At 49.6% G+C, this 17,314-nt stretch overlaps 2 protein-coding genes across 3 annotated transcripts in view; both read right to left on the reverse strand.

Moving 5' to 3' along the window:
- LOC309364809 (zinc finger protein RFP-like) overlaps positions 1 to 17,314 on the reverse strand; it is an 80,474-nt gene that overhangs the window by 30,568 nt on the left and 32,592 nt on the right. The gene's annotated exons all lie outside the window — the stretch shown is intronic.
- LOC309364804 (zinc finger protein RFP-like) lies at positions 1,944 to 16,699 on the reverse strand. The gene is made up of 8 exons (XM_081902720.1): positions 15,994 to 16,699; positions 14,129 to 14,224; positions 13,489 to 13,719; positions 12,408 to 12,430; positions 11,794 to 11,912; positions 8,825 to 8,857; positions 4,972 to 5,001; positions 1,944 to 2,742 (listed from the first exon to the last, which is right to left on the reverse strand). Exons 1-8 carry the CDS (start codon positions 16,423 to 16,425, stop codon positions 2,216 to 2,218), a joined length of 1,491 nt encoding a protein of 496 aa, XP_081758846.1. The 5' UTR covers positions 16,426 to 16,699; the 3' UTR covers positions 1,944 to 2,215.

The raw sequence follows: 17,314 nt of genomic DNA on the forward strand, positions 1-17,314 counted from the left end.
CGGAAGGAATTTTTTTGTTTTTCCACTCAAGTCACTGTTACAACAATCAAGATCCCCATCTCACCACCCATTTCATCCAGAGTGTTCCCTTTCCCATTCTCAGAAAACACAGCTGAATACAGTGGTACCTTGGCTCTCAAACTTCATCTGTTTCGGAAGTCCGTTCCAAAACCAAAGCATTCCAAAATGAAAGCGTGCTTTCCCATAGAAAGTAATGCAAAATGGATTAATCCGTTCCAGTCTTTAAAAAAAACCCCAAACAGCAATTTAACATGAATTTTACTATCTAACGAGATCACTGATCCATAAAATGAAAGCAATAAACAATGTACTGCAGTCACACAATCAATCAGTAGCTGAACTTGGTTCCTCACAAAAACAAATAAAAAAACCCTGCAAAAACAAAAACGCAAAATAAATAGCAAAAACAGACAGACCTCAGCGTAACACTCAAAACGGAAGTGTGGCACTCAAAACGGAAGCATAACATTCAAAACAGAGCATGTTCAGCTTCTGAAAAAAGTTTGCAAACCAGAATATTTACTTCCAGGTTTGCAGTGTTTGAGTTCAAAGTTGTTACCAAGGTGTTTGAGAACCAAGGTACCACTGTACCCTCTTGGCAAAAGTGAGAGCTGCAAGTTGCCTTCTCTGTGGCTCAAGGAGGCGGCAGACATTGGTGTCTCCTTCCCATTGTGGATAGGGCAGCTCATGACAGGTCTGGTCAGAGGAGGAACAGCAAACACATTTTGGTTTTGGCTCTGGCCCCCTTCCTTGCAAAGATACACCCCACACTATGGTCACTGATCTTTGCACTGTGGCAAGACATTCTCCTTGGGAGAACACAGCAAATGCAGTCTTCAGGAACAGTTCATTCATCTCAGAAAGCCCAATGCAATGCAAGTTTACTTGGAGGTAAGCCCCGGAGATTTAACCATTGCCATTTTCTTGTGGAGCAGGGTACTGGCATCCCCTCTTGCCTCTTCTGAGCCTCGTTTCACAGATGGTCGGGTTGCACTTGTTCCCCCCGAGAAGCTGAATTATGTCAGCTGGGAGAACATTAGACTGAAGATCTCAAGGTCCCTGGTTCAGTCCTGGGCTTGGGCAAGACCTGCGTGTCAAGATGCTTTTGCCAAGTTGCCTCTCTTTGGCTGGCGATGCCAAAAAGGACATTTCCCTTGCTGCAAAGACTCCTAGACCCATGAAGTCCCAGCAAAAAAAGGAACCCACTATAAGCTGGCATTGGATGCTTTGAACTGCACCTGAGAGATTTCCACTATCCCAGTGGAATTATCAAAGGGCATTATGTTTCTGGCACTGACCCTCTGAGCTTCAGGAACAGAAAATAGTTGCGAGAATTAAAATGATAGTTACTAGCAGCCCGGGAGAAAAAATAAACCCACCTGATGCTGAAAAGACCATATTTGGTGGATCATAATGTATTTGGGGTGGGGCTGAGGAACACAAAGTCCCATGAGAAATATATAGAGCAGTCACAGCCTTCCGGAAACTGCTGGACTGCAGCTCTCATCAACCCTGACCCCTGGACATGCTGGATGGGGCAGATGGGAGTTGGAGTCCGGCATCATCCAGTGGACGCCATGTTTGCCACCCAAACAGACAGAGCCCGAATGTTAATGCAGCAACCCTAAACACATTTAACTGGGCAAAAGCCCCACTGAATTAAACAAGTAAGTGTCAAGATAGAAAAGCTGTATTTGCAGAGGGGGGGGGGTTGAAGTTTGTGCCCTATTCAAGTTATTTGTGTTTTCTTCCTGTCTGAGTTCTCCAGAGCAAGGAGCTTTCCTGCCTGATGTGGGTGAAGGGGTTGATTTCTAGAAATCTATTAATTCAGTAATGTGCACATTCGAATAGCTACGGAAGGTCTTGTGAGGAGAGGAAGGTGGAGAAACAAAACCAGGATTGAAGGTGATGGAGGCAGAACCTTTTTGAGGAAAAGATTATTTATTCAGACTAGTCAAGTGTTACTGTTTCGTTAAGAACTCACCTGCAGAATAAATTCTGGAAAGGTAAAGGGAAAAGAAAAACACAACAAACAACAAAAATTTATTGACTATTTTGTTATTTCTGCTTATTTCAACTGGAATGAATCCTTCCCAAAGTGCCCTTGAGAGGCAAATACTGTTGTTGTTTTAATCTGAGTCATTCTGGTCCAGAGAGAAAGACTTGCTGGGCCTGTGAGGCGGATTCCATCTCCTCAGGAGATCCTGAAGTGGGTTTTATCTCCTGACAGGTGAAAGAAAGGGAGGATGGTATCTCCAGAGAATAAGGCTCCTGAGAACGTGTAGAGTTCAGTTCCTGAGTCAGCATCAGAAAAAGACACCTCCTCCCCTTCATAGTCCAGAGTCACTCGGATCCTCTTGGGCTCCCAAAACAGGGACAGAGGAAGGTAATCAGGGGGGTCAAACGCCATGTACTCACCTCCCGACTTCCCCACAGCCCAGATCCCTCCCTCAGAACTTAAGGCAAAGTCACCCTTCCTCTCTGCAGACTTCCTAGTGACCCCCACAGTCCAATAGACCCACTTTCCCTCACTTTCCACAGTGACTTCCCAGAAATAGCAGCCTGCTGTGAATCCTTCATGTCCCAACACAGAAGTACGGTTGTTGAATCTCTCTGGATTATTGGGCAGGTCTTGCTCTTTGTCTCCATATCTCACGCTTTTCCGATCCTCAGACAGGATGAGCCTGGGATGGGCTGTGTCTGGATCCAGAGTGACATTTGCTGTTGTGGGGGCAGGATGAGGGAAAGAGAAGAGAGGCAGAATCAGCCCAGAGTCAGAGACAGACATCCCAGGTACCAGATTCCCTCTAAAAAAAAAGGGAGTTTTTTGCCTCACATCTAAGATTAGGCGTCTTCCAGAATAAATACACTCCTTTTGGATTTTGAATCAGTTTTGTTCCTCTTTTTATAGTCAATACATTTATATTGTTCCCCTCCTTTCAATCCAGGTATCTTCCAAGAAGCAAAATCACCCAGGAAACATTATCCTATGCCAGGCTTCCTCAACCTCGGCCCTCCAGATGTTTTTGGCCTACAACTCCCATGATCTCTAGCTAGCAGGACTAGTGGTCAGGGATGATGGGAATTGTAGCCTCAAAACATCTGGAGGTCCGAGGCTGAGGAAGCCTGTCCTATGCCCTTTTAAAATGTGTTTTCTGGGGGGAGCTTTTGGGTTGTTGTTGTTGGTTTATTATTATTATTATTATTATTATTATTATTATTATTATTATTATTATTAGGTTTTATATCTTTATTTTATTCTGTGAACTGCCCTAAGACCCTTGGGTGTAGAGCAGTATATAAATTCAATAAATAATAAGAATAAGAATATTTAGCTCTTCTATATTAGTGAAGGGGATAGTGGCTAGTAGACAGAAACTGCCCTCCTTTGACACTCTCTGGGTGAATTAGCCATTTGGAGCTCCCATGGGGTGTTGAATGAGGGCACCCCAGTTCAGATCAGCAGAGAACAGCTATCAACCCCTTAATAACCTCATTTATAGTTAGAGTTGGGAAGAGCATCAGTGCAGAACGATCAGCCAATTTTAGCTCAGCTGGAGGTAAGACTAATGCTACCTCAAGGATAACATTTCAACGAGGAAAACAAAGTTGGGCAACCTAGCAGATACCCTTGAATTGCGAAACTTTCCGTAGAAGCGTTGTGCCACTAACATGCAATTTTGCTTTCATGGTGCATGCTAAAAGCTCTTTAAATAATGTTTTGTCTTTTGCAGTTTTCATTGTAAAGCTGATTCATTGTCCTGAAAACACACCTGCACTTGTATATTTACCGTATTTTTCGCCCTATAGGACACACTTTCTCCCCTCCAAAAATGAAGGGGAAATGTGTGTGCGTCCTATGGGGTGAATGCAGGCTTTCGCTGAAGCTTGGAGAGCGAGAGGGGTCGGTGCGCACTGACCCCTCTCACTCTCCAGGCTTCAGGAAGCTATCTGCAAGCCTTGGGAGCCCATGGGAGTTCCCGCCGGGCTCCCAAGGCTTGCGGACACCAGCCTGTAGCCCGAAGCCTGGGGAGCGCAGCAGAGCGCGCCCCGGGCTTTGGGCAGCTCTCTGCAAGCCTTGGGAGCCCGGTGCGACTTCCCACGCCTGGGGGGAAAAATAATTTTTATTCCTTTATTCCCCCCCCCCAAAAAAAACTAGGTGCGCCCTATGGGCTGGTGCGCCCTATGGGGCAAAAGATATGGTAAATACATTGAAACAAGCTGCGCAGGACATCAGGGGAAAGTTGGCTACGGTGGGGTACCTATTGAACTAGAGCTAATACCATCATACCACTATGACCAACTCCTCCTCCCTGACCTGACCTTGCTGAGCCATTTCAGACCACAGATTTCTCCCTCCCACATCAGCCATTAGCATCTGTCTTCTTGGAACTGTTTTTTAAACTTCCAGAAGATGAAGCCCTCCTTCGTCCCTTAACAAGGCCAGGGGTGCAGACAGTGCTGGTCTGGCCAGCAAAACAGATCTCCCTGTGGGCTAAATTCACTAGGTGGGGGCTATTGACAAGGCTGCCTCTGATTCTCAGGTGATGGAAGCCAGAAACTGGAGAGAGCCACTGCCTTCCTGTCCTGCTTAGGGGCTTCCTGGTGGCATCAGTTTGGCTCCTGCTGGAAAGAGGATTTTGGTTGAGATGGACTCTTGGTCTGACACAACTGCGAAGTGCTTTGGTCACATAAAGCAAACAAACTATCTCTAGGCAGGATGAGAACTTAGTCTTATACATCTGGGCAGTTTCTTTGGAGGGGAAGCCCTCTCCCCATCCTGTCTGCACCTTCAATCCCAGCTTCTCTGTCTTTATTGTACATAGGGAAAACCCAAACAGCAGGGCCAGAGTCAAGCTATGGATGGTTCTTAACTCTGCAGCACAGACCCCATGAGAGACCAGCCCCGACCCCCCCTTCTGTGAATTTAGGCCTCCATGTGAAACTTACCTCTCTGAAGATTTCTGAGTAATGGATCATCTGAGGAAGCAAAAAGATATAATGTTTAATCTGGTTACGAAAATATTACATCATAACCTAGAATCTGTTGTTTCCTTATTTCAAACAGAAGATTAAATCAGAGAACAAATAACTGCAAACAAGAAACAGTATGACTAAGAAATTAAAGACACTAACATGATGAACTAGATGACCCTTGGAAACCTTTAAAACTCTACTATTCTATGCGAAAACCAGAAATGGTACTCCATACTAGAAAATCGCAAAATAAAATCAATTTGAATTCATGAATGAAATACAGTGGTGCCTCGCAAGACGAAATTAATTCGTTCCGCAAGTCTCTTCGTCTTGCGAGTTTTTCGTCTTGCGATGCACGGTTTTCCATAGGAATGCATTGAAAATCAATTAATGCGTTCCTATGGAAAACGCCTTCCCCCGACCTCTTCTGGCGGGCGGCATTTTAAAATCGCCCGGGACAGCGGAGGACTTCTCCGCTGTCCGGGGCGATTTAAAAGCCCCTGGGAAGGCAGGCAGGGGGGACAAAGGCTTTCTCGCCCCGCCGCTCGGCTTCGGGACATCGTTCCGATGCCGGGCGGCGGGGGGAGGCTTTCTCGCCCGGCCGCCCGGCTTCGGGACATCGTTCCGATGCCGGGCGGTGGGGGGAGGCGTTCCTGCCCCACCGCCCGGCATCGGGACGATGCCCCGAAGCCGGGCGGCTGGGGGAGGCGTTCCTGCCCCACCGCCCGGCATCGGGACGATGCCCCGAAGCCGGGCGGCTGGGGGAGGCGTTCCTGCCCCACCGCCCGGCATCGGGACGATGCCCCGATGCCGGGCGGTGGGGGGAGGCGTTCCTGCCCCACCGCCCGGCATCGGGACGATGCCCCGAAGCCGGGCGGCTGGGGGAGGCGTTCCTGCCCCACCTCCCGGCATCGGGACGATGCCCCGAAGCCGGGCGGCTGGGGGAGGCGTTCCTGCCCCACCGCCCGGCATCGGGACGATGCCCCGAAGCCGGGCGGCTGGGGGAGGCGTTCCTGCCCCACCGCCCGGCATCGGGACGATGCCCCGATGCCGGGCGGTGGGGGGAGGCGTTCCTGCCCCACCGCCCGGCATCGGGACGATGCCCCGAAGCCGGGCGGCTGGGGGAGGCGTTCCTGCCCCACTTCCCGGCATCGGGACGATGCCCCGAAGCCGGGCGGCTGGGGGAGGCGTTCCTGCCCCACCGCCCGGCATCGGGACGATGCCCCGAAGCCGGGCGGCTGGGGGAGGCGTTCCTGCCCCACCGCCCGGCATCGGGACGATGCCCCGATGCCGGGCGGTGGGGGGAGGCGTTCCTGCCCCACCGCCCGGCATCGGGACGATGCCCCGAAGCCGGGCGGCTGGGGGAGGCGTTCCTGCCCCACCTCCCGGCATCGGGACGATGCCCCGAAGCCGGGCGGCTGGGGGAGGCGTTCCTGCCCCACCGCCCGGCATCGGGACGATGCCCCGAAGCCGGGCGGCTGGGGGAGGCGTTCCTGCCCCACCGCCCGGCATCGGGACGATGCCCCGATGCCGGGCGGTGGGGGGAGGCGTTCCTGCCCCACCGCCCGGCATCGGGACGATGCCCCGAAGCCGGGCGGCTGGGGGAGGCGTTCCTGCCCCACTTCCCGGCATCGGGACGATGCCCCGAAGCCGGGCGGCGGGGGGAGGCTTTCCCGCCCGGCCGCCCGGCTTCGGGACATCGTTCCGATGCCGGGCGGCTGGGGGAGGCGTTCCTGCCCCACCGCCCGGCATCGGGACGATGCCCCAAAGCCGGGCGGCGGGGGGAGGCATTCCTGCCCCACCGCCCGGCATCGGGACGATGCCCCTAAGCCGGGCGGCGGGGGGAGGCTTTCCCGCCCGGCCGCCCGGCTTCGGGACATCGTTCCGATGCCGGGCGGCTGGGGGAGGCGTTCCTGCCCCACCGCCCGGCATCGGGACGATGCCCCGAAGCCGGGCGGCGGGGGGAGGCGTTCCTGCCCCACCGCCCGGCATCGGGACGATGCCCCGAAGCCGGGCGGCTGGGGGAGGCGTTCCTGCCCCACCGCCCGGCATCGGGACGATGCCCCGAAGCCGGGCGGCGGGGGGAGGCGTTCCTGCCCCACCGCCCGGCATCGGGACGATGCCCCGAAGCCGGGCGGCTGGGGGAGGCGTTCCTGCCCCACCGCCCGGCATCGGGACGATGCCCCGAAGCCGGGCGGCGGGGGGAGGCTTTCCCGCCCCGTCGCCCGGCATCGGGACATGGTTCCGATGCCAGGCGGCGGGGGGAGGCTTTCTCGCCCCGTCGCCCGGCATCGGGACGATGCCCCGAAGCCGGGCGGCGAGGGGAGGCTTTCCCGCCCCGTCGCCCGGCATCGGGACATGGTTCCGATGCCGGGCGGCGGGGGGAGGCTTTCTCGCCCCGTCGCCCGGCATCGGGACGATGCCCCGAAGCCGGGCGGCGGGGGGAGGCTTTCCCGCCCCGTCGCCCGGCATCGGGACATGGTTCCGATGCCAGGCGGCGGGGGGAGGCTTTCTCGCCCCGTCGCCCGGCATCGGGACGATGCCCCGAAGCCGGGCGGCGGGGGGAGGCGTTCCTGCCCGGCCGCCCTGCATCGGGACGATGCCCCGAAGCCGGGCGGCGGGGGGAGGCTTTCTCGCCCCGCCGCCCGGCATCGGGACATGGTTCCGATGCCAGGCGGCGGGGGGAGGCGTTCCTGCCCCGCCGCCCGGCATCGGGACGATGCCCCGATGCCGGGCGGCGGGGGGAGGCTTCAAAAGCCGTCCGGGGGCTTTTAAATCGCCCCGGACAGTCCCGGGGCGATTTAAAAGCCCCCGGTTAGGCAGGCAGGGGGGGCAAAGACTTTTGCCCCCCGCCCGCCTTGGGAAGAGGTCCAGGACCTCTTCCCAAGGCGGGCGGGGGGGCAAAAGTCTTTGCCCCCCCTGCCTGCCTTCAAAAGCCGTCCGGGATAGCGGGAAGCGCTTCCCTGCTATCCCGGACCGCTTTTAAAATGCTGGCGGTGGGGAACAAAGCCTTTCGCCCCCGCCGGCCTTCCTGGACCTCTTCTGAAGTCCGGAGGGGGGAAAAAGGCTTTGCTCCCCACTGCCAGCATTTAAAAAAAGGTCCCCGAGATTTCCCTATGGGCTTTCGTCTTGCGATGCAAGCCCATAGGGAAAATCGTCTAGCGAAGCGTCGCAAAACCCGAAAAACCCTTTCGTCTTGCGAGGCATTCGTCTTGCGGGGCACCACTGTAGAGATCTATACTGGATGACTGGAAGGCCGGAAGTGCCATTTCCATCTTTTAAGAAGATCCAAAAGAGAGCTGAAGGAAGGTTAAGATCTGACCCAAGTATAAAAAGGTGGGGAATAGCTAATCAAGTTGGCATTTTCAAGCATGATAACAAACAAAATTCCATAGGAAGAATTGGTAGTCCTTAAAAATGTAATTCCAAGGGTCTCATGCAATGGGAAGTCCTCCTTCATAGAATGGGGCTGATCTCATAAGAAGTGTGAGTCTTTAAGACTCTTGAAAGGTATTGTAAGTCTTTGAAGTCCCGTCCCCCCCAATGAAGGGATATATAAATTTTATGAAATAGATAAAAGTAAAAGATCAAGTGGAAAACCAGTGAAATGTCAGGCAGGAATGGAACTCTTCCATTATAGTCCCTGACTGGTGTGCAGGTTCTTCACAGGGAACAGCTCTGCCCCCAATCCAAGCCTTCAACCTCCCTTCCAGTTCATTCATGAGACATACAAAGAACCCAAACTCCACTAGAGGAGTGTTTCCCAGAGTTACACTATTGATGGAGGTCCCAAAGTCTGCAGAACTGTTCTCCCCATGAAATTTACCTTCCTGAAGCTGTTCTTTGAGTAACAGAGCATCTGAGGAAGCAAAAAGATATAGTGTAAGGGCAACACTCTTCCACCTGAAATAAATCTCCATACAAAAGTAACGCTTCATAACGTAGCATCTTCAAATTCAAGAAGAAGATTAAGAAGTAGAAAAAATAATTATAAACAAGAAAATCATAGGAAGAATCTATGAAAACCATGAAAGCTTTAAAATTCCATAATCGTAAAGCAAGCTTACAAATATCAGAATAAAAATATTCAGCATAAATCCTGATATTCTCTGAGTTTTGTCACTATAATTGGTGTCTAGTAGAGTGTTGGAGAGGAGGCAGCACAATAGGAATCCTGTAAAAGGATGCAGAGGGGAGATGGAGGCAGCCTTAATATCTTCCCCAAGTAAAGTGGTGGGGGGAATCATTAAAGCCAAAATTGTGAAACATAAGTAGAAGCAAAGGTTGCTGTAGAAGGACTGGCAGAGTTCTCATGCAAAAGGAAACCCTTACTCATAAACCTTCTGCAAATCTTTCAATTGTTAACAAGCATAATTGTGCCTTTTGGGGCTCATGTGCTCTTGCTTCCTCTCTCAATGGGGGAACTCTCAGGAGATCTTGAAGGCTGAAGCCCTAGATATGGCAGCTGCAGGGGGACGTCTGAGGAGGAGACGGCTCAGGCCTTGGCTCCACGGCTGAGAAAGAAGCCTGAGCAGGAGGCAGAGGGGGACTGGGGGCTTCTTAATGCCCTTTGACTCCATTCAGAGAAGGAGAACCTCCAAAAGGACAACCCCAGATTGTGCAGACAGGGAACCACAAAAAAAAGAGGTTCCGTATAACTGTAAACAGAGGCACACGGGAGGAAAAAATCCTGATTTGCTCTATGTTTCAGGCTTTCTTTGCAGGATGCAGAGTGACAATATACACGGGGGAAAGGAAATGATGGCTGGAGCATCGGTTTAATGGCGATCGGTTTAATGGCGGATTCCCTCCGAGCTCCGGAGGGAATCGGCTCCATCGAGGACGGGTCTTGCCGCGCCGGCGACGCGGGGGCCCTTAGAAACCACAGGTGCGGATACCTGTGGACCTGGTGACTCGGTGGGCACCTTAAGCGCCCTCCTTGACAGTCGAAGAGCCTTTTTAAAGGCTGCGGAGAAGGTCTGAGGAGTGGCGCGGTGCTGAGAGTAGACCGCTATCTCGGTGGAGCGAAGCCGCAAGCCATTGCCAGAGAGCGTCAACTTTCTTCCTGACATTTGGATTGAAACAAACACCCTTGTGAGTAAAACGAAATTTGGATTTTAAAAGAAATTAACTTCTTTAATTTGGCGAACGGGGGGGCTGTGTCAAAAGGAAGTCCGCACCCCCCCCCCTGCATGCACGATCTGAAGCAAGGAGCGAAAGCCTAAGATCGGATTAAAAAGATCTTCTTTTTGTCTTTTGGGACTGATAAAAGATTCCATTGATTTGTGAAAACAAGGTTTTTTTTTGTCTTTTTAAGTTGTGCTGGAGGAAGAGGTGTATTTGGGAAAATTTTTGGGAACCCCCACCCGGGATCCGGGAGTGTTCCGCATTAGCCTAGCCTGAAAGAAAGGGGGTTTGACAGCTGTCATCTGAGCTGTCAAACAGCGAAATCAAGATAAGAACTGTATCTTTATATCTCTCTGATCCAAAGGTGTTACATTTAACCAGAAGTGGCTGGAAATTAAGTAACAACAAGTAATAATAAAGTAATAGACTGTTGGTAAAGGGGAAAAAATGGCAATCCCCCTAGGGGAAACCAGAGACATTACAATGGCTGCAGAAGGAAAATTACAAGCGGAAATAGAGAGAGCCCTTTTTCTCGTGGGAACTCTACAAGAGCAAGAGATAGCTATGGACAAACAGCTCACGGCTTTGATTTCAAAAACAAGCAACTCTGCTGATGGAACTGAGGATTTGACCTTGAAAGATTCTGCAGCTGAACTGGAAAAAGTTTCTTTGAAGTTGGAGGACAAGGAGTCTGGAGGGCAAAAAGTACAGGAACAGGACTTCATGCAGCAAGGGGACAGAGAAGTTTATTGGATTATGGATTTTGAAAAGAGAAAAGTAAAGGAGGAAGTTTTTGGACACTATAGATGGGAAGCTGAAATAATGAAGAAATATAACTGGGACTTCCTCCTCTTTTCTGGCATTGGTGAACGTGATTTAAGGGAACATCTGGCAGAACCCCTGCAGCAAGTCTTTTTAACTAGGATTGATTGGAGAGAAGGCGAAGAGACTGCATTAGACATCCCTCGAGACTTGAAGATCAATAAGAAGGACTATCAACAAAACAGGCAGAGAGAGACTCAAATGGTGTTAGAGGCCTCAGATGTGAGGAATCCGGGCTAGGAGTTTTATAAGAGGGCAGATATCTAGGAAGGGACAGATATCCGGACAAGGAGGGAGGGGGAAAATAGAAAGTTTTAAAACTAGTTTATGATTTTTGGGTTTTATAATTTTGATTTATATTTTAATATGAAAATGGGGAAATTTATGGTATAAGAACCTCGATCGATCTTAGAAAAAGAATTTAAGGTATATAAGAAAATGGGATAAATAAGTTGGGCCTAATAAAGGGAATTAAGTTTAAATATAATAAGAAGAGGTTTAAGAAATGAAACAAGAACTTGCTGAATTAAGTTTGAAAATTAGGATGCATGGGTGGGGGTGGGGGGAAGTCAATGAAAGAGGGTTATGAAAGAATCTATTTGTGTTTATTTTTTCTTTTTTTTCTTTTTTCTTTCTTCTTTTTCCTTTCTTTCTTCTTTCTTTTTTGCTTTGTATTAAAATTTGAAAATTCAATAAAAATTATATTTAAAAAAAAAGAAAAAGAAAATATCCTGGTGGTACCCCGTCTGCAGCAGGAATGAAATTCAATGCAACAAGAGCCTGGCATGTTCAGTTCTGAACTAATATAACGCCCAGTATAAAATCCTTGCAGGCAGTTTTCATTACCTTCAAATTGTTCCATGACATCCTCCACAAGGATATTTATATCACAAAATTCCGAGATCCTCTTCTTTGGCTCTGGAAAGAAAGCCAGTGGATTCTCTTGACTCTCCCTTTTCCCATACCTGGTGAAAAGAAAAAACACTGTTAGCCTATTCAAGTCCACAATTCCTAGTACATAAAAAAAAGGAATCGAAGAAGAGAATTGAAGAAAGCTTAGAGTGACAGGAAGGCACAGAGGGGAAAGATTATTCCTCACTATAAACTCCACAGCCAGACATCACAGGGCCAGAACAGCAACCCTAGGCCTCTGAGTCTCCCCACTGATGTCTATTCAAAGAACAATGAATGAATATAATATGCAGGAGGCAGAGAAGAGCCTCCAGCCCTGCGTGAGGTGATGGGGGGTGGGGGAGAAGGCAGAACTCTGGCTCTGATTCTTACAAGGAGAATTGGGGGGCTACAAGTTCAAAAGAGGGGGCCCTGCTTTTACCTGTGAGGTGCTGCAGGGAGTGAGTCCTCCAGTCTCCCCCCCTGCAGCCCCTGGAGGGCCATGTCTGAGGTTCTTGCATCCCGGCCTCATGGAGTGATACTAATGGAAATGAGCCAGATCCACTTACCTCTCCAAGGTGCTTCTCATATCCTAGAGGGGAAAAGAGAAAGGAATTCACTGAACACCACAGGCCACACTAGGAAGACCCCCTCAGACCCTGGCCCTCAGAAGTCCGTCTGCCTGGCACATGACAACATTTTGAGTAGGGATCAGCCAATTTTGCTTTCTCTCAGTTTTCATTTTTCCAATGTTAAGTTCTTAAGTTACCCAGTCTTAAGTTCTTGAGGACAGAAATGGGTTTGTTTTTTTTCCTCCAAGGGGTGAGATAAATAGACAAGATGACAAGGCCTTAGTTGAGTCAAGACAACAAACCAGCGTGAAGGCACTGCAAGATTTGTTACTTCATATGAGTACAGTGGTACCTCGGGTTAAGAACTTAATTCGTTCCAGAGGTCCATTCTTAATCTAAAACTGTTCTTAACCTGAGGTACCACTTTAGCTAATGGGGCCTCCCGTTGCTGGAGCACGATTTCTATTCTCATCCTGAAGCAAAGTTCTTAACCCGAGGTAATATTTCTGCGTTAGCGGAGTCTGTAACCTGAAGTGTCTGTAACCCGAGGTACCACTGTAGTAGCGCTAGGAAGCCTTTGTGAGCATCTCTGTACTCTAGGCATCTCACATGAGTCTCTAAAACAATGGCGGTTGTCGCTTGTCTGCCTCTGGGTGAGTGAGGGTGAGGCGAAAGGGAAGGACAATCTCAATGCCTAAAACCTGAGGTGTCAAATAAAGAAACTGCACTTAATGCTAAAGCTCACTTCTCGTTTGCTGAATTTTATTTTTTCCTTTGATCCAAGGCAGCCAAAGCAGCCTCTGGGAAGCCCAACACAGGCCATGAAGGCAGCATGGCCATGATAGACAGCATTAGGAGACCATTATTTTCTGCAAAGAGCAGAAAACCGCATCCAGTTCCATCCACCACAGAAGAATCTCTAGTCTGCTTTCAGGTGAGAAAATCATCCCAGCTCTCCTGACTAGAGCCTCCATATACTGAACCCCATACTATTTGTATAGATGAATGAGGCACATAAAAGTTTGCCAGCACCCTTTTCCAGGAGCGAAGCCTTGTGCTGCTCCTGCGACCATCTTACCTGCAGGAGTTCATTCGCTGGCTTCTGGCGCTTCTCCTCCAACTCCTGGATGCTCCTTTCAAGAGAGGAGAGTTCGCTGGAGAATCGGGCCAGCTGCTCATCCCTTTCCCTTGCAATCTGCTCCTCTACGTCTTCTATCTCATTCAACAGGTGTTTTTCTTGTTCCTCCAGGAACTGGCGCAGTTGCCTGAGCTTCTCCACTGTTTTCTGCCTCTCCGTTTCTGTCAATTTCTGCAAGAAGAAGGAAGAAATAGGAAAAGAGCAGGCCGGAGTCTGGAATGTGTATTTACAACATCAGAAGGAGAGACAAAAGAGAATTCCACAGGGAGGCTACGTTGATTTTTCATAGACATAAAACCAACACCTAGCAGCTAAAGAAGGCCTCTTCTTCAGACATTAAAGTAAAAATTGGAGGGTGGCGGGAGGTTGAAGGGATGAACACATTCTCTCTACCCTCTCCACTGCCATTTCTATTGCCTTCCATTTTGTTTATGGCCACAGCATAAAGCCTTGTCATGATGTGGAAAAATGAGAAACAGGGAGAGGCTGAAATGGGCAGATTTCCCATCCCTCCTCAGTCCTGACTTGATTCAAGGGATTATTAGGGAGTTCCCTCCCTAATAAACACAGTGATACTTACAAGGAGGGCTTGGCTTTCCTTTTCCAGGTCCAGTTGATAGGCCAGAATTTTTTCTCTCTCTTTCCTCAGGATCTGCAGGCGGCTGCTGATCAGTCCCTAAAGAGGAAAGAAAACACTCAGGCTAGACAGGGAGAGATGGAGCAATAAATTGACTATTACCCTGACTTCTAGTATGCGGTGGCCCTGCTCTTAATAGTTTCTCTCCCTCTTCCGTTTCATTAATACTTTTAATTGAGCAGATTTAATATGCAACAGTTAATGCTTGTATTTTTTATGTTTTAATTAAATGATTATAGATAAACTGCAAAAGTTTGGAGAAAAACCATAAAAGATTTATTGAAGTGGGGATATTTTTAGCAGGCGTTGCTAATCTCGCTACCCTTTTTTTTAGGATTCTGATAATTAAGATTTTGTTGGGAAACCCAGCCAGATGGGTGGGGTATAAATAATAAATTATTATTGTTATTGTTCTTTATATTAGCAGAAAATAAAAAACACAAACGATCAAAAATATTCAAAGTCACAAAATATAGTGCTTATATCTTCCGCATAAACAGTAGACTATGTAGAAAAATGAAAGCTGCCAGGGCTGGCCCAATACATTTCATTGCCTGAGGGTAACCATTAAAATGCAAAGCTACCGTATTTTTCGCACCATAGGACGCACTTTTTCCCCTCCAAAAATGAAGGGGAAATGTGTGTGCGTCCTATGGTGCGAATGCAGGCTTTCGCTGAAGCCTGGAGAGTGAGAGGGGTTGGTGCGCACCGACCCCTCACGCTCTCCAGGCTTCGCACACCTCTCCGCAAGCAGTGGTAGCCCAGCGCTGGGCTCCCGCTGCTTGCGGAGAGTTGCCAGCATGCCGAAGCCTGCGCGCGCTGAGCTCAGCGCGCCCAGGCTTCGCGGACCTCTCCGCAAGCGGCGGGAGAGCTGCCTGTTTGGGGGCTGGGGTCGGGGGAAGCTCGAGCTTCCCCCGCCCCAGCCCCGCGCCTTCGGGGGGAAATAATTTTTTCCCCTTTATTTCCCCCCAAAAAAGTGGGTGCGCCCTATGGTCCGGTGCGCCCTATGGTGCGAAAAATACGGTACTTTATGGCTCCCCTCCAACATCCCAGGGTGTCTGAGCGAGGGGAAATGCGTTGTCCCCCTCCCTCAAAAAAACAATAATGGGGGAGGGTGGGTGACCAGACATCAAAAGTGTTCCACCTGGTGCAAACCTGTCACCTTCTGCCAGCTCCCTCCACCCCACAGGCCCCTAGTGGAGATGCAGCCCTGGGAACTGGAAAGGACCCAAGGGTCATCTAGTCCAACCTCTGCAATGCAAGAAGAACAGGTAAGATTTGTAGATTTACCGCAGCATGCAATTTATGGCTACTATGCGATGCACCCATCCTCGGAGACAAGTCTCGTTAGCATCATCCTTGCTATCATTTTATTATCCCAAAGGGGTAGCAGTGTTGCACTAGTTTTAATGTTTAATAGGTTATTGTATTTTAGTGTTCTGTTGGAAGCTGTCCAGAGTGGCTGGGGAAACCCAGCCAGATGGGCGGGGTATAAATAATAAATTATTATTATTATTATTAGGCAGAAAACAACAATGAGAAAGTCCCAGGGCTTCAAAAGCTTACTATAGGTGCTGCAATGTGTGTTGATAAAATTTCAAATCCTTAAAAGGAAGGGAATCAATTTATGTGTTTAAGGGTACTATTCCATCCTTACTCAGGAGCAAGATCCACTGAACAACCAGCATGCAAATTGCATCCAGACAATTCATGCCATGCCTTGTTCAGACGTGTGAGCCACAGAAAACCACCCAAGAAGAATCCACAGCTATTCCCTCCCCGGCTCAAGATCCCGCGTGGTTTCCTACCTTGCACTCCTCGTAAGCCTCCTCCAGAGGAATCACCTTGTGATTTTCATGTGCCTTGGATTTGCCACACACCACACAGATGGGGGCTTCGTCCTCCTTGCAGAAGAGCTTCAGAGGCTTCCGGTGCTCCTTGCAGACTTTCCCTTTCCCTCCTTCCTCCTTTCCCTCTTGGAGGCTGAGCTTCTTGATTAATTCCACAAAGTTTACCAGCTGCCGGTTGGGGATGAGATTATTTTGCTGGACTGTTTTTTTGCACTGAGGGCAGGAAGCCTCTGCCTCCGATTCCCCCCAGCACTGAGCCAAGCAAGACCGGCAGAAGTTGTGCCCACACTCTGGGATGGTCACTGGATCCTTGAAGTAATCCCGGCAGATGGAGCAAGTGGCTTCATCACGGAGATCCTGGACGGGACTTCCTGCAGCAGCAGCAGCCATGGCTCCCTCCCGCCAATGTGAGAGTTAAATGCCACTTCCTCCGATCTCACTTCCTGGGTTTTTCTGCAAATGACTCCGGAGTTTATTGCCCACGTGATTTATCCTTGCTCGTTTCCTCCTCGCTTTGCATTTCTTATGCAGTATATGCATGGCGGTACATTGTCCTGAGAAGGCAATGTGTACGTACTTTTATAAATAAAGGAAATAAAGGAAATCCTTGACATCGTGCAGCAACAGCAGCCTCCGCTTCAAGAAAATCCACCTTCCGGAGGGCAGGGCTTTGTAGCAGCCCGAGATCCCTCCCCCACCTCCTGGATTGGACATCTCGATCCCCTGCTCAGCTCTGGGATCTGGTGGGGTTAGGCAGAGATTTTTCAAGGGAGGGGCTGCCCTTTCTCCCCTGCTTCGAATCAACTACTTTGGGTGAACAAAGTTCCTTGAAATATTTCCAACAGGGTTTGTGAACTGCACCAGAAAGTAAACGCTGGTGGAACTAGTGGTGAATTAAATTTGTTTTGGGTAAAATGCTTAGAGATTTTATTACCATCAGTCAAGCAGTACACAAATGTTGTTAAATAAAATAAGTAAATCAAGGACAGCCTGGACATATCAGTTGGCTAGACTGTGGTGCTGATTACGCCAAGGTTGCAGGTTCGATTCCCCTATATATGGGACTGCACTGCAGGTGGTTGGACTTAGATCAGTGGTGTCCAAACTTTTTTCAAAGAGGGCCAGATATGATGAATTGAGGGGCCAACCAAAGTTGTTAACCTTTTTTTAGGATTGAAGTTTTTTGAGGGTTTTTTAGGATTTTACCACAGGGGCCAGAGATTAAACCGACCGGCTTTGGACATGCCTGACTTAGATGATACACCGGATTCCTTACAAC

Source organism: Podarcis melisellensis (genome assembly GCF_964234715.1).
Source record: "Podarcis melisellensis genome assembly, chromosome: 2".
NCBI lineage: Eukaryota > Metazoa > Chordata > Lepidosauria > Squamata > Lacertidae > Podarcis > Podarcis melisellensis.

Coding starts and splice junctions, on each gene's coding strand:
- LOC309364804 (XM_081902720.1), bottom strand. CDS start 16,425: ATGGCTGCTGCTGCTGCAGGAAGTCCCGTCCAGGATCTCCGTGATGAA. Junction 14,225..15,993: donor AGGCTTACGAGGAGTGCAAG/GTAGGAAACCAC, acceptor TTTCCTCTTTAG/GGACTGATCAGCAGCCGCCT. Junction 11,913..12,407: donor ATGAGAAGCACCTTGGAGAG/GTAAGTGGATCT, acceptor TCTTTTCACCAG/GTATGGGAAAAGGGAGAGTC.